The following is a 23936-nucleotide window of genomic DNA, read 5'->3' as shown; positions in this document are numbered from 1 at the left end:
CCTCACCCCTGCTGCCACGAGTGTCCCCCCGGCGCCTGCAGGAGCGATTTGCCAGCAGAGGCGGTGTGAGGACAGGGTCGGCGGTGCCGGCAGACGGCTCCCAAACAGCAGCGCGGGTGAGCCGCAGCCCAACCCGGGGCCGGCGCCGCCTCCTCCCCGCAGGGGCTGCGCCATTCGAACGCAGCGCTCCCTTATCTCACTGCGCTTATCGCACAAGCCCCTTTCCACCACGCCCAGTCCCGTCCCTCTGCCATTAAATCCTCTCCTTTTAAATACAGACGGCTTGAGGGAGCCCTTCAAGATGTGCCAGGGTCTGGGACAGAACCCCACAGCCCAGCCCCACAGCTCCTGCCCTCTCCCTCGTGGCTCGGCCCAGAGGCCCAGGGAAACATTCTGCCACACAAACTGCGTTTCACCCTCCTTGCAGAAACCCTCCGTTCCTGCATTCCCTACGAGCAGCTCGGTGCATTCCACAGCCACTGCCCCCCTCGGGCTGAGGGCTCAGCCATGCCCAGCCTCTTGTCCTGCTCCTGCCCCCTAGGACCCACGGCTTCCCTGACATAAAACAACCAAGTACAGCAGTAGCACATTTTTCAGTTCACAGAAGGGAAAATAAAGGAAGTGGAAAGGCAGGGAGGCAGAACAGGTGAAAAGGAAGAAAAACCATGATCAGAACCCAACTACTGTGTCTGACACAAGGCCAGCTTTCCAACAGAGATCCAAGACAAGCATCAGAAACTGGGACACATGGAATGTGTTGAAGGTCCTCTCTCCCCAGCCACAGTGGTGTCACACTGTGCCACAACCCGAGGCACCCCAAGCGCCCCTCCTGCCTGGGTGAGACAGGGATTCTTGGAGAGATCCTTTGCTGCAGAGCCACAGCAGCAAGAGACCTGACAGCTCACGGCCAGCCTCGGAAGAGCAACAGCAGGTACCTGCTGCCAGGCTTTTCCTGCCAGGGCAGAGACACTGCCAAACCCATTTCTTCCATTAACAGAGCTAAGAGGTGTTAAGCATGAAGAGCAGCCCTGTCCACAGCAGGGGAACACTCACACAGATGGGCTCCACTGGAGCACAGAGCACTCACACAGCACCAGACACGGGTTTAGACAGCGCCAGCACCACACAAAGGAACTGCTACGACCTTGCTAGAGTTTTGTGGGATTTTTATTAATTTTTTTTTATTATTTTTTGTGGGGTTTTATTTTTTTTTTAATACAGGCTAGCGTTGTACCCTTGCTAAAGCTGCTGATTCTGCCACATAAACTAGAACAGAAATTTCTCAGAAATTAAGTCAGTTCCCCTCCTTGTTAATGCACTGTCTGCCTCCCAACTGAACACCGCTCTGGATTTGTGTTTGCAGAAAACATCCCCTGTACAAAGTCTGACGTGCAGCTACACTGTTCTGACTGAGGAATGAAGAAGCCAAGAGTCCACTGAACATTGGATTTTTCCCTGTACAACGTGGCCTGGTGTGGAGTTTGGTCCACTGAGGGCAGCGAGTTAACCGTAGAGATCGTCGTCATTGTCCTCGCTGTACACGTTGCCCCCGCTGCCACCTCCTGTGCCTTGGCTCGGGCCAGCGCCGCCCTGGTTGCCTGAGGGGAACCTGCATGCAGCAGTGCAGGACAGGAGAGAAGAGAAGCTGTTCAAAAGCCTCCTTGCAGTGCACGGCCATACCCTCCCTCTGTGCCAAACCCCAGTGACAACTAAGAAGGAATGGGAGGAAGCCTTAGGGAAGGTCAGAGGGCTCATGGCTGCTGGCTGTAAAACCTCGCTTGAGGCAAAGGAAAAAAGGGACTTTGGGTGCATCAACAGAGCAGCTACAATCAACCTGCAGCACAGCCTACACCCGCCACGCTGTGTTGTGGTGCTCCATGCTCAAGGTTGAATGGGAATGCACAGTGCAAAAGAGGCTTGCTGCCCAGAACCCATCAGAAAGCTGCCCCAGTGCTGTGCTCGGGGGCTGGCTGAGCCACACTGCACAGCCCTCACACCCCACAGGTACCTGAAGCTGCCGAAGCCACGGCTCTGCTGTAGGGTCTGTGCAAACATCTCGTATTTCCTGATGTCGTTGTCACTGACAGAGCGGCGGGCAAAGCGCATGGCCTCCTCAAAGTGATCCCTGCGGATCTCGGGAACAGGATCATCCTCCTCCACCTCCTGCAGCAGGACAGAGGGACCAGGTGAGCTGTGTGCCCAAGCTCCACGGGCCCAAGAGCCGCTCACAGCTTCCCCCCAGGTTAGGAGACTCCCAACACCCTCCACGGCGGGGGCTGGAGAGGTGTGCATGAGTCAGGGCTGCAGAAGGCACCTCCTGAGCAATGCTGACCATGAGGCATCCCAGGAGGGTCCTCAACCTCCCACAAGAAGAGAACAAAGTGCTCCAGCTCCACGCTCTGCACAAGAGCCCACTCATCCCCGAGGATGACAGAGGAACACATCACACCTCAGGCATGTGGGCACGGAGAGCTCAGTGTAACACTCACCATGGCAGAAGGGTTGGTTTGCCTCTCACGCTCTCGCCTGATCTCGCTCTCGATGGATTCGCGGATGGCCAGTTTGCAGGCACGCTGGCAAATTTCTGTCAGGTCAGCCCCTGAGAAGCCGTTGGTCATCTTTGCCAGGAAATCCAGGTCAACATCCTAGGGAAAAATAAAAAAGGAAGAGGGGCCGTTCCTTTACACCTCATATCCTCAAGTGACAGAAAGGTATCTTTAGATCCCAGGGTATCAAGGTGCTGTCTTAACTATGGCCAATTTTGGAAAGATCAGCTGTTGAGATTCTCATTTTCAGGAAAAGTTAACCACATACGAAAGCAGGCTACACTCCTCACACCCACCAAGAATCCACAAAGTGGCTGCAAATGCCTCTGCACTTACAGATTTAGGGTATGACTTGATCAGGTCTCAGCACGAGGAGTCAAGCAAAACACCATCAGACTGGAAATAGAGATGGGGCACAAGCAGACCAAGACAGCCGACCTCCTCCTCTCCTCCCCCTCAGCTGAGAGGGTATTACTGCAACCTCCTTTGAAACTAAGTAGGTAAGCTTGGCATAGAAAAGCCTGGGCTTCCACCTCATATCTGTTTTTTTTTGATCAACTCTCAGCTGCCTTACTGCCTCTTCCCAGGCAAGGGACACAGCTCTTGCCTATGACAGGGCTCACCAGGAACTCACTGCAAGTGCTCCTCTTCAATTTGTATTTGACACCTGTGTGTTCTACACTTTTTTTTTCCCCAGAGTGCAAGAATCTTTTCCACCTGACCAAAACAGGCTTTTCTGATCCTGCACCATGAGCAGAACCCCACTATGTAACAAAGAGCTGCTGTGCCTGCAGACCAATTTCTGGCTTTGTTGAAACCTAACCTCAGAGCTCCAGCTTCCTCTCCCATTCTACTACATGGATGAGCCTCCAGACCTTGGCGCTGTCCACAGCTTGTGAGGAACATAAGCAGCACACAGCAAACCCAAGCCAGAAGCAGTGAGGGTGCAGATTCTACCTTTGCAACTGGTGATTTCCTCAGATTGGCTTTAAGGATTGCAACCCTGGACTTCTCATCAGGCAGGGGGATGTAGATGAGCTGATCCAGGCGGCCGGGGCGCAGGATGGCTGGGTCAATGATGTCTGGCCTGTTGGTGGCTCCGATGATGAAGACGTTCTTCTTGGTGGACATGCCGTCCATCTCGGTCAGGATCTGGTTGATGACACGATCTGCAGCACCGCCACCATCACCGATATTCCCACCTCGGGCCTTGGCGATGGAGTCCAGCTCATCAAAGAAGAGCACACATGGGGCTGCCTGGCGAGCCTGCAAAAAGCAGTGGGCACCATTATTCCATGCTAATACTGCCCAACAAGGAGCATGCTGGCTCCAAACTAAGCCTTCTTCACCATTAACACAGCTCAGGAGTACCAGAAGCTCTTCACAAGGAGAGCTTGACAGAGCTGCTCCAGAGCAGTCTCTTGCCACACAACCCCTCCATTAAATTCTCCTGAAGAACAAGTTGGATTTCCCTGAAGTGGGAACATTGTGAACCAGGCAGAAAAGCAGTAATTCCAATGCCTAAAGTGAAAAACAGAGCCATTTTGCTGGACTAGAACTCTCTCTGCAAAACCTGAAGATGTCAGCTGGTTATACAGGCACTGAAGCAGGTCAGATATATCCAATGGAAAGGAGAAATCCAATTGCTGTCTTCAGCTACCTAATGTGTAGTTATGGGAAGCTGCATCTTTCTTCACAGTGTGCAGTGAAAGGAGGAAAGACCACAGGCACAAGGAGGTGCCTGCTGCAGCCCTCACGCCTGCACACCTCTCCAGCCCCTAGCCTGGAGGGTGTTGGGAGTCTCCTGACCGAGATGCAGCTGTGAGCAGGGGAGAAAATCCCAGTAAAAAATAAGGAAGAAATTGGTCACAATAAGAGTGACCAACACCAGCACACAGGCCCAGAGAGGTCAGGGATTCTCCAGCCTTCACACATGTCCAGAACTCAATTCCCTGAGCTGATGAAATTTCAAAGTACCTCCCTGGACAAACAGCTGAACAAACAGTCTCTGAGGTTCCCTCCCACCTTGATTTTTCTCCACTTTCCTGCCAATTTTTTTCTAATAGTGCTGTCCCTCACCACAAGAGCAAGGATTCACAGGATAATCCATGCAGACACCTTCTGGGACAGGAGATGACACTATGGGACAAGTGAACAGGAGTGAGTTTCTTTCTAAACTGTGTATATTGCAGGACAAGAACCCATAGGATATTCTGAAAATCTGTAGATGGTGACAGTTAATGAGGTGCTAATCAAAGTTTCCAGGGGTGAGGAACATACATGTGCCCTCCTAACCATAGTGTCTGCCAAAGGCACTGGGGAATTTATCACCCTCTACTGACAGATGCCAAGTGCAGTCAAGGAAAAGAGTTTTAAGAGCTATGTTGCTGAAAAGGATTAATTCCAATAACAGGAAAGAGTTCCTGCTCTCAGTGCAAGTGGGGAAAACACAGAAGACACAAAGAAGAAGCAGTAAGACAGATGCAGTGGAGACAAAGTTCTGGGGATACCTCAGCAGCAAGATAGCACAGATAGCAGGAGAAACACTTACCTTGTCAAAGATCTCGCGCACGTTGGCTTCAGACTCACCAAACCACATGGTGAGCAATTCCGGCCCCTTGATGGAAATGAAGTTTGCCTGGCACTCGTTGGCAATGGCTTTGGCCAGCAGTGTCTTACCACAGCCTGGCGGCCCATAGAACAGAACCCCTTTTGATGGGGTCATGCCAAATTTGAGGAACTTGTCTGGGTGCTCCACAGGATACTGAAAGAGAGCAAAACAAAAACCTCCCATGATGAGCCACAACAGGCTACCTTGGAAGTACAGAATGGTTTGCATGTCAAGGGACCTTCAAAAGACCATCAATCCAAGTCCTCTGCCACAGGAAGGGACACATTTCTCTGAGTCAGTTTTGGTTCTACCAGAAGCACTACCTGAGATTTCTGATGGATTAAACACAAGATCCTGCCAGGTGCCACTGCAGTTTTTAAGTGGACACTGCCTTGGAAAGGTGCCTAAATCAACCTATTTATCTTTAGGAACTAAGTACAGCTCAGTACTTTCCCAAGTACCAGTACTTTCCAGCACACTTAACCTGAGCTTCACTCTGCCCTGCAGAAGCAAAAGGGAACAGCTCATTACCTAACCCGTTTGCTCTGCTCTCCAGAGACAGCAAGGTGTCTGATGTGAGCCTTTATCCTCAGCAACGAGGTCATATACAAGACAGGTGATGATTTTAACATCAGAAAGTTAGACTGAAAATTTAGATTCTTTTATTCACAGACAGGATGTTTCTACAGCGCCAGCTGAAAGCGGGAATGTATCCAATCCAAACTGCCAGTGCAGACACCTGGAGTTTCCACAGATAATTTGCAAGATTTTGTTCTGTTCTTTCCTTTTGTAGAGGGCTTCACAATTACTTCTCACCTGTCCCTGTGCTAAGGCTGATGGGGAGCCCTTCAGAAGGGCTCTGTATGGGCTCTCTGTATGAGCACTTTCATCCACTGCCTGGCAGATACAGCTACCATGTAAGACAATTCTCAGCAGTGGTCCCACTGCTGGTCTCCACTTAAGAGACAGAACTATGGCTGTTTATGCATGTTGCACAACACCCACATAAAATGCCACTGCAGACTCAGCTCAGGAAAACATAATGCTGCTTCCCAGTAGCTTCCTCAAGTTCACTAAGATGGAACAGCATGGTATTTACAGTCCATTAGAATAAATGCCATAAAGCCTCTACATTTACTCTGTTTGCAGCCCAAAGAAGAAACTAAAGATATTCTAGATTTTATTATAATATTTTTAAACTGGCTAAGCAAAAAATCTGTTGTAATGCCTTACCTGTACAAGCTCCTGGAGTTCCCTCTTTACATCTTCTAGGCCACCAATATCTTCCCAGGTAACTTGTGGCACCTCCACCACAGTCTCCCGAAGAGCAGAAGGGTTGCTCTGGCTCAGAGCCCACTGTTGTTAGAAGAAAGGGTATTATATGAATTCTAACATGTTACATTCTTTTGCTTCAGAGAGACAATTAATTGCACCCATAAGAATATGAGGCACTCCTGCATTACCCTGAAGTCATCCATGGTCACTGCCAGAGAGTTCATCACTTCAGCATCGATGGTTTCATCTTCTAGGTCTATGAGATCCATCTTCTTTCTGATTGCCTGAAGAGCAGCTTCTGAGCAAAGAGCAGCCAAGTCAGCACCAACATGGCCATGGGTCTCGTTTGCCACCTGAAAGCAGAGCACTGACCATGACTCACAGGGACACAAGCAAGGGCAACACATGCACTGGTCCCTCACTGGGAAGGGAGGAGATCAACATCAGGGCTTTGCTGCACGTTCAAGACAAGTCCTAACACTCAGACAAAGACACTGTGCCTTGTACTGCCTACTAGAGATCCAATCTGCATCTGGAATTTAGAAAGGTAACCCTGAGAACTGCAGTTCTTCATTGAGGACAGAGATGACAGGAACCATCCAGCATACAGGTGGTGCAGTGACACCACAATGCTCACCCAGCTGTGTGTGAGCTTTTTCAGGGGGGCTGTACTTTTAAAGGAAATGACATAGCAAACAAATCCAGGATGACAGTGGCAAGGCACTTCCAGATTGGAATGATACACATTTGTTTCACTTAGCCATGCCGTTCCTAACTAGTGAGTGACAAACTGGTCAGAAGGGATCCCAGGGATCACACACTCATGCAGTTCCAAGCTGTCCTAATTGAGCCACTGCACTTGTGCAATCAAGCCTTAACAATACTTCCATTATGAAAGGGAGCACTGGAAATGAGACAAGCTTTTCTAATGGCACACTACTCACCTGCTCCAGATCCACATCATCAGCCAGTTTCATATTTTTTGTGTGGATCTGCAGGATCTCCAGGCGCCCAGTGGCATCAGGGATACCAATATCTACCTCTCTGTCAAAACGACCTGGGGAGCACAAGCACACATTGAGCTGCTGATTCTGCACACCACAGGAGCTGCTGCCTTCCTCTGACTGAGCAAGGTGATGTTTTCCACAAAATATCAGAAAATGACAGAGTTTTAGGTTTGCCTGCAACATCTATCAGCACATTAGAAGAGACAGATCAGAGGAGGAGGAAAGGTATTAGGCATTTAGGGAAAGTGAGACTACTGTGAGACTAACAGTAAGACCTTGGGATTATACAGCACAGAGGATTGCACATTTAGTAACTTCTTCTGAGCTGCCTTTTTGGGAAATAGGCTTCACTGAACTAACACATCATGAGACGTTTTTATTTCTACCTTTGTGTCCTTGTTACAAGAGTAAAAAAATACTGAGAGATTTAATTTTTTAGAACCTTCACAGCATTACCCAAGTGGTGAAACACATGAGGAAAATAGGGCCTCACTGCAATATTCACTAAGATGTGTACACCTCTATTTTTTGTCCAGCCACACTTGTGCTTTCAAATGGCTCACTACACTTTTAAGAGGCCAGTTCCCTCTGCACAATTGATAGGTTTGCTATTACAGACTCTACCAACTGGTCACACACCAGATATTCATGTTTTGAAGACCTGAGTTTCAGAAACTACTGTACTGTTCATTAATAAAAGAAACCCAAATCAGGTAATTCATAGCCCTCTGCTGGTCTAATGCATGAACATCCCCTTAGGCATTTCCTCCTTAAGTGTGTCCTGAAATAGCTTCACCTAATACAGGCTAGCACACTTTTCCCACTCCTAAGTACTATTTCTACACATTCTCACCTAACATGGCACAGAAAACAACATCAAAGGCTGCAAGCCCGGAAAATAATTTCTAGCAAGAAGCTGGAGACAAGTCAATAGTTTATGTAACACATGTTCAGCATGACTTTCTGCTCAGTCCTTAAGGGGCCCCAGAAGCATGGGCTGTCACAAAGTGTGTGACACACAGGGAAGAGGGGCAGGGGTGGTTACCGAATCGCCGGAGCGCTGGGTCGATGCTGTTGGGTCTGTTGGTGGCTGCCATCACGATCACATGTGCCCTCTGCTTCAGCCCGTCCATGAGGGTCAGCAGCTGAGACACGATGCGACGTTCCACCTCCCCGTGGGTCTGTGGGGACACAGAGCAGCGCTGGCACCAACAGCTCTACAAGGAGCACGGCAGCCAGCACTGCATGGGAGGCAGCAGATACAGCAGCCACAGAAGGGTAACAAATGTCCTGAACTGCATCTAACTCTCCTGGTGTCCAACTGAATTCAGGTGTTAAAGAAATGCTGCTTTACTCTGTAGTGAAATGCAGAGACTCATGCCAGCTGCTACCAAAAAAAAGGGACATGCTAATTTACCTCCTAGAGGCTCTCTTTACCTTCTCTCTCTTAGGAGCAATGGCATCCAATTCATCAATGAAGATGATGGCAGGAGCATTCTTCTCTGCTTCTTCAAAAGCTTTCCTCAGGTTGCTCTCAGACTCACCAGCCAGCTTGCTCATGATCTCAGGACCTAAAAAACAGCAATGCTGTGCCATTCAGAAGAAAGGCAGCTAGCCCCAAAAACATGCAGCTGAATATTTTTAGTACAATATCCACATGGGACAAGCTGTATTTCAAGCCAAAGCAAATACTATCAATCAAATTCCCTAAATCTGCAGCTGAAAGACAAGACCAGCATGCAGAATTAGTGTTTGGTGTTTCCAGTTTACTCTAAGAGAATGCAGCACTAGACAATCAGCTACCTTTAGCTGCCTCTTTCCTTACCCTATTTCACACTTGGTGAGCTTCTCTGTAATGTGCCACCACACACAGTTAATGCCAGTCCTAGCTTGCAAGAGAAGCAATCAAATTATAAGGTGATGAATTACCAGGATAGGGAAGGAAAAAGCTCTATGAAGCCATCTTTAGCTTACATTACACACGTATACATTTACCTTTGTATGATCCTATAAACTAGTTAAAAAAGTCAAAACAACCAACCACAAATGAACAAAAACACAATCCCCATCTCCTTGTAAAGGTTAAATATAAAATTGAAGTGTGTAACCATATTGATCCCAAATGGATGGACAGTATTTCCCTGACATCTACAACTACTGAACACTAGTGGAGGTTTAGAGATTTATCCTGTTTTTACAGATTTTGCTATCATGCTGATGGCAGTGGTAATGGAGAGAAAATATGCTTCTGAAGGAACCAAGAAAAATAAACCTGACCTCAGGCACAGACAGCTGCCAGCTGCAGGGACACAGGTGCGGGCAGGTGTTCTGAGTATTTCATTATAAGTAACTCACCAGTTCTTATCAGCTCTGTCTGCAGCACTGCCTGCAGCTCCAGACTGGGGCCAGCAGGCAGCGAATCCATGGCTAACTCTGACAGTGTTATTTTCATTATGCAATAGATGTACAAGCATCTGAAGAAACGGCTGGTGCATTAGCATTCAGTGACAGCTTCCACACACTTGAGGAAGTATATGACAGGGTGACATGTGGCTAAAATTAGCCCATTTACATCCATTCTCTTGAGATAAAAGCAAGTCCCTAATCTTACTGCCGGTCACTGCTGTGCTGTCACATGATTGAAATTGGAGAAGAAAACCTGCATTCCTTCAGTAAAAATGCTCTTATTCCAGCACTGACTAAAATGGGACAGAAAAGCAGTGTGGAAAATTGAGAATCTAGTCCTTACTAGGTATCAACTAGTATCCATCTCAAGTGCTACAGGTGAGACTTTTAAATAGGAGTTATGCCACTTGTAGCTAAGTCCAAAGGATCTCATTATAGTTTTCAGGGAAGTTCCCTCCAAATAATGTACTGTGAAACAAAAGAGGTCTTTGTGCTTTACTTGAGGGCAAAGAGGAATCCAGAGCAGCAGCTACTTTTCTGAACAGAACATGGTGGGAGCAAAGCCAGAAGCCCTGCCAGTTCTGCCTTCACCAACACAAATGGAAAGATGGACACCAAATCCCTGTGTCTCAGCACTATCTTTCAAGCACTCTGCTACAACACAATCAAGCTTCAGGTAAGTGCCACTACACATTCTTCCACACAAAGGACTTCCAAGTGTCCCCAGAGACACGCTTGAAAGAAGTAAGGAAGGATGTCAGGAAGACAATGTGGACCTACAAGCTCTCTTAACACCATTCCTTACCATAAGATGAACAAGTGAGCACATAGCAGACCTGGAGCCAACGCAGCCACAAAACTTACCATTGATCAGGAAGAAGAAAGCCCCTGTTTCGTTGGCCACCGCTCGGGCAATCAGTGTTTTACCAGTACCAGGAGGACCATACAGCAGGATCCCACGTGGAGGCTGAGGACAAAGGCAAGGGACTTAGGCTGTGAGTATCTGACTGCTTAAGCAGCTTCACAGTGAATTTGTACGCATTTGATAATGCCAGTCTGAAATTGTGATGCAAACTCATGCAACAGCTGCCATGTCAGCACTGCTATCAACACCCTTTACTACTTCACACAACACACAACAAAAACCTTGCCAGTAACTGGCAGCGCTGATTCAAAGCATCACTCTGCTTTACAAGCTGCCAGTGTTCCAGTCTGTGTCCAGAACACGTACACAAATACCTTCCAAAGACTAGCATTAAAAAAAAATCCAAAAACCCACACCACAAATTGCTTATTCCTCTCTCCAATATCTCCTAAATCTCTGTCATGGAGAGACATCTCCCAGGGCAAGTCCACTTATCCACCTGCATGTTGGGACATACCTTCACCCCTATGGCCTTGAAGAGAGCAGGGTGTCGGAGGGGAAGCTCCACCATCTCCTTGATTTGAGCCAGCTGCTTCCGGCAGCCACCAATGTCATCATAGCCCACCTCATTCAGTGACTCCTCTTCATCCTGCCCAGGAGGAAACACATCAAACATCTGAGTGAAAACAATAGCTCAACAACCCCTCCCAGTCTACAGAAGCCAGGAGTATGGCTTTTTAGACATTTCTTGCCTGTCTTGAGATTCTCCCTTTCAAGTCTTCCTGATGTCTTCTATAATTGTTTCTTAGCTCTGTCTTCCCAGACATATAAAGAGAATTGCCTGCACGTACTCAGACTTCACTGAAGCCCACCCTCTGGAATGACAGCCTCTGCTGCCAGGTTCCCTACAGACTCTAACACAAAACAAGCTCTGTGACTCTTTGATGGGGCTAATGGAAGTAACAAGAGACAATGTCAGTATAAAATATACTTACTCCATGGAGTAAATGCTATCTATTTGGCATATTCTAGCTGCCAGATACTCATGTGCAGTGTTACCTTTTGAGACTGACTCCAATTAGCAGAGAATGTTAAGGTCCAGACATAAGGATAAGATCATACCAACTCTTCCCTCACAATATCCATCCATTCTCCTGTACAAACCTTTACTGGCCTCAGTTATTTAGGCCACACTAAAATAATAACACAGCCTAGAATCTCAGAGAGGCTCAGTTCAAGTCCCACCTGTTTCAAGCAGGGGCTGGACCTAACAAGCACTGAAGGTCTCAATATTGGAGATTTCTGCCCTCTCTGGGCTCTGCTCCAAGATTGGGGGAAACATTTTTCCAAGGATCTACTGGGAGTTTCCCTTGATCCAGCTTATATTAGTGTGTCCAGTCATGTCCCTGGGCACAGCTCTCAGAAGAAGCCCGGTCATCTATCCCTTCCCATCATGCAGTCACCAGTAGGCCTTCACCTTCCCTTCTCCAGGCTGCATTATCCCATGATCCCAGTCCCTCCTCCTTCATTCTTGACCACCAGCTCCTCATAATTTTTATGGCCTAGGCTGGACTTACTCCTGTCTATATCTGCTGTGGCTGAAGAGGCCAAGTGGGATGCATGGAGTGCCCAGGTGCAGTCTCACAAGGGTCACAGACGTGTTTTTCAGAAGGCAGCTTACAACAAACCAGCACTCACACTATTTACAGGCAGAAAAAGGTACTTATTCTATGAAGTACACACCCACCTCAGCTCATTTTCCCCACATTTCCTACTGTGTACAGTAAGGTTACCAAAACCTGTCAGACAAGGCCCTCAGGCTGCCACAAGGTTGCAACACTCAAGGCTAGACACCTTAATGAACTGGGGAATTTTTATTTTTTTAACGTATACCATTTGAGGATTTCAAATTTCTCTTGGAAAAAGTGCTCATCACTTTCTTTTCACATGGCATGAAATGTAGCACCATTGTAAGCTCTCTCTGCTATGGATCAAGGGAACACTGGAATCAAAAGATGCATCCATCCAAGCACAGTGTGAAATATCTGGAAGCAGATGCAGAACAGCTGCTGCCAAAGCACGGCATCTCATCAGCAAACCTACTCCCTGGTGCTTTCAGCATATGAGGAAGACACTGGGAGTACCTTTCTCTGACTACCTTCAGCAGCAGCACATCTCCTGAAACCAAAGTTTCTATTACATTCAGTAGATAAAATGTCAAAACAGGAACTGCAAACACTGCTGCCCTCCAGCACTGCCCCAGAAACAGGCTTTGGACAGAGGAGATCCAGCAGGAGCACCACGTGGCAGGGTTCTGCTCACCTCTCTTTTGATGGGCTCTCCCTCACAATGGATCACTGTGTCTGGAGCCACTATGCAGTATGGGCTTGGATCTGTCTCCACCACTTTGAACTCCACTGCACGCATCCCTCCACGCACCAGGAAGATGTCACCTGTAAAACCCCACACATCAGCGGCCTGCTGCAACCCACATCTGCAAAATGCCAACCCCTGTACAACCAGCGGCCCCAGAGTTTAAGGAAGTTGGTCATACAGGCAGACACTATGGCATTTATAACAGTGCTTTGCATGTTAAACTCAAGATCTGCATCCACTGCAACAGCCTGAGCACTGTTTCAGTTTTCAAATTTCATCCAGTAAAAAACAGCAAACAATGGAAAAGAATACCCTGCCCAAATACAAACCACAAAGGCAAGAAATCACTTTTTTTTTCCCATTCAGTTTCAATTTAACATTTTCGGAACAGGCAAAAAGCCCTAACCCAACAACAATTCATTCTGAATTTATTGTAACTAGTTGATACTAGTTATAACTGTTTGTCTCCAGAAGCAGAATAATATGGAACACTGCACTGTGACTTCTGGCTGACAGACCCTGGATAACTTTGAGTTGCATCTATAGTGTACTTTCATCAATGGTACATCAGAAGTGTTATGAACACAACCCCAAAAGTCTGCTTGGCTTTCTACTCACTTCCCAATTATTCCTTAAATTACTCCAAATAATGAATTTACTCAGGGTGCCAGCTGGTATACATGTCTCAGTTTCATCTGGGATAGAGTTCATTTTCTCCCAGTAGCTGGTTGGGTGCTCTGATTTGGATTCAGTTGAGAATAATGCTGATAGCACATTGATGTTCCAGCTGTTGCTCAGCACTCTTTACCCTAACTCAAGGCCTGCTCAGTTTCCCAGGCTCTGGCAGGGAGCAGGTGCACAAGAAAGCAGGAGGGGGCACGGCCAGGAGAGCTGACCCAAACTGCCCAGAGGGATGTCCCATGCCATAGAACATCATGCCCAGCGCATGAACTGTGGGGATTTCACTGGGAGACATCACATACCGGTGAGGGACAGGCTGGGCATCATTCAGCAGATGGTGAGCAACTATCTCAGGTGTCGTGCAACACCAGTCTTTTTTATCCCTCATGTTTCATCCCCCATCTATTCTACTACTATTATTATTATTATTATTATTATTATTATCATTATCATTATTATATTTTACTTTGTTTCAATTACAAAAATGTTCTTAACTCACAAGTTTCTCCTTTTTCCTGATCTGCTCCCCATCCCATTTCTGGGTGGGGAATGAATAGCTATCTGATATTTAGTCACATGCTGGGATCAAAGGACAACAGTCCTTGGCAGCCAGCACAGGGAAAAAGGGTTGGCATAACAACAGATCTGAGTAGAACATGTTAAGCCAAATTTGTTATATGTATTCAGTATATAATAGTAGCTGGTGATGGTGTTTATTTGTGCTTGTTCTCAGGCTATGTTTTTAACACCTCACTCAGTGTGGGTGTCCCCTGTGGTGAGGTTTATTGTCCTTGCTGCCTGGGCTAACATGATCTTTCTGCTGTTCTTTGCAGTAGTGGCTTATGATGAGATGGAGCCGCTGGTCCTGAGAGGAATCTGAGGAGTGAACTGAGCACTGCCATCGGCTCTGTACTTCGGGAGCCATCCACTGGGAACCACTGGTAACTGCACCTCTCCTACATTTCCTGATGGCTTCCTTCCTGACGTCTTCCAATGCCAGGCCGATTACAGCAGCATTTGAGCACTTTAAAGATTTTTAACATCCTTTTAATACACCTGAAGCCAGGCTGGTTCTTATCACAGAATTTCCTGAGTTGGAAAGGACCCATGGGGATCACCGAGTTCAACTCTTGGTCCTGCACAGGACAGGCCCAAGGATCACACTATGTGCCTGAGGGTATTGTCCAAATGCTTCTGGAATTCTGGCAAGCTTGGAGCTCTACAACAGCACGTCACTGAATGTGATTCAGGTCTTGTTTACAGTTAATATATTTAAAAACATCACCCACAGGGGAAAGTGTCCAGGCCAGTGACTACCTAAAACATTCTGAACTCCTGAACAAGTGTGGAATCCTGAAAACTAGTAAATATGTGGAAAAAGGTGTGCTGTCAGGCTGGCAGTTCCAGAGAGACACAAATCACTGCAATGTGCTGGGACCTGGCCCAACACATTGGAAGCCCATTCCATATTATTCCATACTCTAAGAGGAAAAAAGGTCTTTGGATGTGATGACAAAACATCAGGCACTGAGGCTACTCCATCCCAGGGACAGGCAAAGCATGGTTTTCAGAGGGAGTATTGCATTCCTTATTACGCAACAGCCTCTGGAAAACCAAATGATGCAATGGACTGCTCATGACAACATGGAGAGCAGAGGCTGGTGGGGCCAGCAAACTTTGGGACACACATTTAGCAAAAGCTGCCTGGACTGCCCCTGTCCAGCCAACAATTTTACATGCTGTAGAAGGAGACAAAGTTCCTGTAGTGCACATAAAAAATATGCTGGGACAAACAGTCTGGGTCACTGCTGCCTCAGGCAAAGGCATGCCCACACATGGTTCTGCTTTTTTACACATTGTTCTGCTTTTTCTCAAGGACCTGGGTAGACTCTGTGGGTGATGTGGGAGGATGGAAAAGCCCAGTGAATGGGTCAAGGTGATTTGATTTTAGGTGAGAGTAGGAAATTAACTAAATTGCATGATGGTAATTGTTACATGACGCTCATATGATCACTTCTATGGCAGCTATATGCACATCACCACATTCACCACCTCACAGCAGCTGACTCCACCACTCCACATGTGGTGATCTGAACCTGAGTCCCCTTCAATTACCACATTAATGAAGGATGGACTCTGATGAAACTGGATAAGCACAACATAAACCAAACCAATTGATTAATATGCAGGCAACTCACCAATTATATCACATGGTAGCCACTCAGTTTAATGAGATTTTCTCCCAAGTTCCACCTGAGCCTTTCTTATGCTCTCCCATCTCATACAGCTAAAAAAATGCAGGAGAACTACCAAATTGTTCTGCCAGCCACCAGCAGCAATCACTCCTTCTGAAGATTAAGAAAAACTTATATTATCACTAGCAAAATCTCTCCCTACAGATGCTGGTCTAACGCCTCATGGAGATCTGTGCAAGCTTCTAGAAATTCTCTGTATTTAGTCTCAGGACTAGCTCACACTTGTGGCCATGACGACTTGAATGACAGGCATTATTACCTTTCCTGATAGGTCTGTAAGCTTCCAAGAAGTAGGGCTTGAGATAGACCTCAAACAGATTCCCTGTGATCCCTTCTACCGTGTCATCAATTGGCAGCACGTGGATACGTTTGCCATATTTCACATCTGGGCAAGGCTGGATGCTGCAGAAGAAGAAAACTCCAGTTAGTGCTGGACTTACACCTCAGTGTTAAACCTGGACAAGAAAAGACATGCCCCTTCCCAGGAAAGAACATCCAAAGATCATCAAAAGCCTTGGTGAGACTTCCTACCCACACAGAAATATTTCAGTGCTGACAAGGCAAAAATCATACCCACCAAGAGCTAGTCTTCACAGCACACACTTGCTGTCACTCCTTTCAGCCCTGTCCAAGACCACTGGAGAGTTTAATAGCTTCCTCCTACCCTTCTGCTCTTCTGCAGACCTCCTCTCCACATTCACACATCTCTAATATAGCCTAAAGACCTGTGAGAGTCATGAGGAAGTTTTTATATCAACAAGCTACTGGAGAACCAGCTGCAAGGAAAAGTGAGTTGGGGAAAACACTTTCTTCCCTCCTCTCTCTCACTACAGTGCCCAAAGTCCCTGATGCTGACTAAATTAATCCCAAGCAAAGGCTCTCACAGTACCAACCAGAGGTAAATACCTTTGCAGCCATGTGTAGGTCAGTCCCACTTCCTCAGGGCTGATGAGTAGGTTGAAGGCTGAAAGCCCTTTTCCCTTTTAAATATATTTAGTATTTTGTTACAGTTATTGTTTTGTAATGTAGCACAACAGCTACTGTAGCAACTGCTCAAAGTATCCAGCTGTGGCAGAAACTGGCTTCACCAGCTAAGAAAAGCCAAGGAACTGCAGCTGAGTACACAGCTTTTCATATGTGATATGTGACTTTTATTAGAGACTCCTAATGGATTTTCTTTTACCACGTCATCACAGAGAGGACACAGCAAAAGGGTAAAAGACAAGAGAGACCGTCCCAGAAGGAAAATATCTGACACACCACAATCAGGAAGGTTTAGCATAATTATCTGGATTTTGGCAGAAACTGGGACCCTGTAACACTATAAGCAGCTAAATATTGGCAAGAAAAACTTTGAGGGCAAGTGAGTGAAAATTCCCTGACCTTGCAAGGAATCAAGACAATTGGTAACACATTTGGGAGACTGAGAACCACTACAGACACAGTGCTAACAGAGAAGACAAGAGCATGGGCTGTCCCACTAGAAGAGACTCCAACAGAAATCTCCTATCAGGTTAAAGTAAGAATTCACCTCTACTTTAAATCCAAAGACACAAAGCACCATTCTGAACCAATTACAGTAGTGCATTTTTAGAGGTAGAGGGATGGGTAGAACAGCATAATTTCTCTCATCTACTAAGTTTGTATGAAACACATTTTGCATTTAAAAATTAACACAGGTATCACTTCAGAAAGTCTGGTGTCATAACCAGGCTCTCATTTTCTCAGAGACAATGCTTGGGAGGACAAGAAGCTGTTAGCCCTCCCTTATTTAAACCTGTAAACTACCACTTATTATGTTCAGGAAATGCTCATGTGCTACCATTCTACCCACTCCCATCACAGAATGGGACCTTTTACAGCAGAGATACGTATTTCCAAGTTTTACGACTACTTTTAAGGTCCCCCTGATTCAAATAATTTTATGACTCTACTTCCCACAAGTGCTGCACAACAAAATCCCTGGAACATTTTTAAAGCATTCCTAATTTAATAATGATTTTACAACAAAAACTGGAATATAAATATCACTGGGGCATTTTTAATCTTGTTATTTGTCTGCTCCACTTTTTTTCTGGCATTCATTTCTAACAGGTTTTAACTTGTTTTTGCAAGAGGACAGCTCAGATACTATGAGATAATGTGTGATGCTGCTAATGTTTTCCACAGGAAACACTGTGTCCTCACCTGATCACATCACCCAGGCGCACTCTCAGGTTGTTGCGAACAACCCTATTCATGCGGATCTTCTCATCTGAGCAGGTATCATCTGACAGAACAATGCACACTGCTTCTCTCCTCTTCTTTCCTTTGAGCAGAACAGTGTCTCCTCTGAACAGCTGCAGTTCATCCATCTTTGCCTGTAAACAGCAAAGTGTTAGAACAAGCTTTTGAAAAAACAGGAATTCAAGTATTTGAAGGAGTTATTTGACTTTGGAAACTACAACTTGGAAGTGATATACTAAACCCAGAGGACAGAGACTCTTACTACAGTAGTATAGAGCTAATCCTGAAACCAGAGGAAGGGCACAAGCCCAACTGAATCCTACAAACTGAGGCTCAAAGAGCATTTTGTTAAGGAGGAGTGTCAGGAAACAAGACAACCCTCCCTCAGTGGTAACAGCTGTAGTTTCTGACATAAACACTTGTACTCATGTTGCAAAGTTACATTTCAAGTTAATAGACAGCAACAGCTTGCAAATTAGCAGATTAAATGCTTTGCCTCTACAGATGACGCACCTGGGACAATGACACAACACTGTTGTCTTCATTGATGGCTTCATCAACAATTAACCGATTGGGCCTGTTCTTCTGCTTCAGAATCGCAGTCGACAAGTCATCGGCTTTAGAGCTGGGAGAGAAAACACAGCTTATGAGCCTGCATGACACTGGCCCTGCCCAGCCACCCCTTGTTTTCATCTCCACTTTCTAAAAGTTCCTTTGTTGTCTTGTCTTTTAGACACTCTATGTGTTTGTAACACAAAGGAGAACATTGCTTCCCAGAGGCCAGTTGCAGGAGTTCAAGGAAGGATGTCTTCTGCCAGTAAATGTAACTATGAGCTTCCAATGGATACAGCTATGAAGCTATCCATGAAAAGAAGTGGTCAGTGAGATCTTGCTGACTGTAAGATGTTTCGCCTCAATGAATTAGTCAGACTCATCTGAAATCACATGTAACTGCTGCCAACAAAACAAAAGTTCAAGTCTATTTGGTGTCAAATCCCAGATAAATAGCAGCATTAAAGGACAATGCTGGGGCAACCCTGTCAGGAAGAGCTGTAAGAGTTAAGCCTGTCGATGAGCGTTTGTTAAACCTAGCAAGCTGTAGAAATATTCAAGTGCTCACAAAAAATGATTTTGTGTTGGGGTTTTTAGCTGTTTTCCATAACGTCACAAAAGTCACTGCAGCTCTGGCCTATAATGCCACCAAGAAATACAAGAGATAATTCACTTCCCTTGATAAAATGGAGCAAGTAAAAGATCAAGGAAATGGAAGAAGGGCAGATTAACTGTTCTCCTTCAAAACCTAATAGAGCAAATAATTCACTCTATGACAGATTATGAACTGAAACCAACTTATTCTAGAGGAGCTCTTGAAAGCTGTACATTAGCCACACACAACAGGAGCGGAGTGCTGTAGCTTCTCCCAGTGGGCTGACTACTTTCTCCAAGTGTGTGGCTATGCCAAGGTCAGAAGAGAAAACCTTGCATAGTCTGACTTGATTTGGAAAGAAAATAAATTAAAATAAATTAAAGTAAAGTCTTCCCCTGACCTAAGGAAGCAGCAAGCACTGGCAAAAAGTAGGGAGCTTCATGGACAATGGCAGCAGCCATAACTTTAGCTCCATCTCACCCTTTTTGAGACAGAATGATCAGAAGAAACCAATCCTTGAGTGGAAAGGGCAGCGCTTGGCATGTTCACTGCATTTTTAAGAGTCCATCAGAGAGGGGTGACATACCTATGGTGTGATGTTACCCAGGTCCCTCCCCACCTCAAGGCAGAGGCTATTCCAAGGCAGGCTATGCAGTGTTGGCTCCCTTCTCTGCCACGTAAAAGGGGAAACAATACCAAGCAAGCCCGTGAGAGCAGGAGCTTGCTTTCAAAAGGGTTTCAAGCTTCCCTTAAACACTGGTATCACAGGAAACATGTTGCAAACCACAGGCAACATTATTTTAAGTGAACAAAAGTTGTAAAAGATTTTCTTTCCTGGACTGCCAGCACTATTGAAAGTTACCTTTTTCCTCTCTTTATTAAAGAGTGCAAGAGGTAAAAAGGACACAATAAAAGCTGCTGGATACATCCTAGAAAGGGCTCATGAATTCCACAACGAATCTAAAAATGTGAGTCCTAAAAGGCCTGCAATTTCCAGGAAAACTGAGAGAGTTGTAAGTAAACTGAACAAATACATTATCAGGGGAGATTATGGTTAAACAGTGCATAAAAACCAAATACCTACTTCTAAGGACTTTGCCTCCTCTTTAGCTCATGGCCACTGGAAACTAACCCAGCAAACAGATTTCAGAATTTCAGCTAGGGGACACCAGGGAGACAAAATACTCCTTATGTGGGTTATCCAGAGTGTGACTGTAACTCCTCCCTCTGCACACAAGATGTGAGTCCCAACGCCTTTTGATACGAAACCACTGCCGGACTTCGGCTATGTGAAATGTTGCTGAAACTAAGTGTCTGTCCCTTGGGATGCAGGGACTGCCATTACAGCCAAAAAACCAGCCGGGAACACCAGATCAAAAACAAACAGTAGACAGACCGTGTAACAACTGGAGGCTTTTCAAGCAACACTCTACACAAAATAAAAGCTGCAAAAGACTGGAGAGAAAGTTTGGATAGCACCTGACATGCAGCAGTGCAGAAGAACACAGCAAGAATCCACCTGGTTCTGCTAAATAGAACAAAAAAGTTTTAGTATGGAAGAACTGAACCTACATTTCCCTAAGAACTGAGGGCTGGATCAATATCAGATGCACTCAAGAGTGATCAGAAAGGATTGGAGGCATTAAAAATGGAATAAAAGTGTACAAGAAAGAGCATCCAGGGAGCTAAATGTGCAGGGTCAGCTTCAGCGCTCTGACCCCACAGGTCTGCAGAGGAAAAAACAAAAGTGCTACAAAATTACATGTCAGCTAGGCACGGAAATGATGTCATTTCTCCTGCAGACAAGGGTAAGGTTTAGACAGACAAGCATTATCCATCTTTCAGCAGCAATTTATAATATTGTTATCATCACCATTTAGCCCTCACTGCATCTCTCCAGGGGTTCCTCATGCTGCAGCTGAAATAACAGGGCAAAAGAGATCTGTGCACCTCAACCATGATCAGACAAACCCCAACAACAGTGGGAAGGAGAGCACAAACACAAAACACCAAGCAGGAAAGCCTAAGGCATGGGTTGGGACTCCCTCCTGCCAGGAAACTTTGGGAAAGGACAGGGACAGAAAGCTAACCCAGGTAATATTTGAAGTTCTTTGGTGAGCCTGGTCAGAGACAGCCTGGTGGAAACCTTCCAAATCACCTCCCTGACCTACTCAGTTTGTCAGCTCCCTCACACGCCTTCCCTCTCACCCCTTTCTTTCCCTGACTTAACAAAGAGACAAACTGAACACAAAGCGTAGCTTTAGAGCTGTTTTGGAATTAAAAAGTAATTCAAGGTCTGTATTAAGCTGCCCCTAGACAGAAGCCAGAAGTGAGGACACAATCACCAGCATAGCAAATGGCCAAGCTTGCACATAAAGTGCGAGACATCTATAAAACTGAAGCAAAGATGTATTAGCCCTAAAGGCCAACCATGAACAGGCTCCCTCAGCCTCCTTTTCTCTTGCAGTAATGCAGTTCAACAGCTTTACTTCACAAATGGGAGGACCAGGGGGACTTCCTACAACTTACAGACTCACAGAATAACCCGAGCTGGAAGGGACCCATCAGGATTATCAAGCCTAACTCCTGGCCCTGCACAGAACAGCCCCAACAATCCCACCATGTACTTGAGATCATTGTCCAAATACTTCCTGACCTCTGCCAGGCTTGGTACTGTGACCATTTCCCTGGGGAGCCTGCTCCAGTGACTGACCACCTTCAGGATAAACCTCTTCCTGGTATCCAACCTCAGGCTCCCCTGACACAGCCTCATGGACTTAATTACACCAGTGGTGGTTTCTCTCCATGTCAGAGCTCCCCTTGTCCAACAACTGATAATGCCCAGAGCCATCACAGGGCAGGGTATCAAGAACAAGAGCAGAAAGTGGTTACCAATTAGTGATTCTTCTGAAAATGATAACCAACCTCCAAAGCCCTGCTTAAAGTAAGGAAACAAGCTGTTTCCTTTCCTTCAAGCCCGTGGTAAAAATAAGGGAGAAGGCACTTCCCAGAATGATTCCAGCTGCAGTAACGAAAGTGAAATCAGCCATGTCCTCTGCACACTGACGTGATTTTTTTACCACCATCGTTGTGAAATCACTTCCCAGATAAAACCTGTGAGCAATTCCTTACCAATCTGAACATATGATTTACAGACTGAACTGCTTTTCCCAGGTAGGTATTAAAGAAAATACTCATAAAGCATTTTTATCCCCAAGTGAAGTATCTGAGGTATGTGGTGACTACAGACACTGAAGTAAGACAACCAAGGGGGCAGTTTAGACACACTGTGGAGAAACCAAGTTTTCAACACTGTTTCAGACAGGCTGGGAGAGGAAAACAGGGATCCCTTCAGAAATCATACTCTCTTAGCTTTTGGAATGCGACTTGCCATGCGGAGGCTCGGTTCAGCAAGATGGCTGCCAGCAGCTGTGACAAAAAATGGCATCTAAAAAGTAACCGTGTTCCAGCTGCAAACAAACTTTTTCTGGTCCCTGCGTGGGTGAGAAAAAGTTTGCTGAAGTAGAAATACCTTTTAAAAACCGCTGTTAACCTCACCCAGCTGCAGAACAGGGGTCTGGGAATGTCACTTCCACTACAGACACGGAATGCCCGGCACACTTCGCTTGAACTGACCCCACAGGACCAAGCACTTTTAGATGCCAGAAGTTGTTTAAAAGAGGGAAAACCTACTCAAAGAACACCAAAATACACTAAATGGGATCAAAATGCCTTTAGCGAAGTCAAAAAGTCACTTTCAGTATTTCTAGATTGGGAAAATTTATTTTTGGGTTCTATTTTACTCTGCTCAAAATGAAAGTGGGCTGCGTGCGGAGACTGTTACTCGCTGCCGGGGAGCACGGAAGACGATCCTCAGCCTGTAACTGAGCATAGCCGACAAGAGTGAGGCAAGACACCCGAGACGGAAACACCGCCGACCGCCTCGGCCCTGCCCGGCACAACATGTCGGCCTCGGCTAGCGCCGAGTCACTCGCCAGCCCCGGCTCCCGGGCCGCTGCGAGCACAAGGAGCCCGGGACGGGGCTGGAAAACAAAGCCCTTCGTAGTTCAGGGCCCGGCGGGCGGGCGGCCCTAGGCCCGGCGGAGGCACGGCGGGAGGCCCGGCGCGGCCTCGCCCCCCCGCCATGACTCGACACTTCCCGGCCAGGCCCGGCCGTGGCGGGGCGGACGGCGGGAAGCGGTTCATCCCCGTTCCGGCGCCGCTTTCGCCCGCCTGGGGCCCGCGGGCCGCCCCGGGTGAAGCGGGCAGGCCGGAGCGGGCCCAGGCCGCGGCGGGGCCTAGGCCGCGGGGAGGCGGTGGGGCCCGCACTTACTCGGATCCCGAGGCCATGGCGCTGCGGGGAGGGGGAGAGGGGCGGCGGACGGCGGCTCCTCGGGGCGAGCGGGGAGTCCGGAGGGTCGCGGGGGTCGCGGGCGGCGGGCGGAAGGTCCGGAGCGTCCGCGCTGGTTGAGCCTCAGCGCCGACTCATCGGCGAAGGGAGCCCCGCCCACGCCGCCTCGCCTGCCTAGCAACAGCGTATG

At 46.9% G+C, this 23936-nt stretch overlaps 1 protein-coding gene across 1 annotated transcript; it reads right to left on the bottom strand.

The window, feature by feature from the left end:
* Window positions 1-1149: 1149 nt before the first annotated feature.
* VCP (valosin containing protein) lies at window positions 1150-23836 on the bottom strand. The gene is made up of 17 exons (XM_054283430.1): window positions 23729-23836; window positions 18762-18873; window positions 18210-18382; window positions 16282-16424; window positions 13033-13163; window positions 11228-11359; window positions 10710-10812; window positions 8877-9010; window positions 8485-8620; window positions 7377-7489; window positions 6621-6785; window positions 6391-6513; window positions 5098-5310; window positions 3504-3812; window positions 2490-2645; window positions 2009-2163; window positions 1150-1609 (listed from the first exon to the last, which is right to left on the bottom strand). Exons 1-17 carry the CDS (start codon window positions 23743-23745, stop codon window positions 1504-1506), a joined length of 2421 nt encoding a protein of 806 aa, XP_054139405.1. The 5' UTR covers window positions 23746-23836; the 3' UTR covers window positions 1150-1503.
* Window positions 23837-23936: the final 100 nt, after the last annotated feature.

Source organism: Melozone crissalis, unplaced genomic scaffold (genome assembly GCF_028551555.1).
Source record: "Melozone crissalis strain CALT ecotype California unplaced genomic scaffold, PUWL_Pcris_2 ptg000036l_1, whole genome shotgun sequence".
Lineage (NCBI taxonomy): Eukaryota > Metazoa > Chordata > Aves > Passeriformes > Passerellidae > Melozone > Melozone crissalis.
This window is presented reverse-complemented; position numbering and strand designations above follow the sequence as displayed.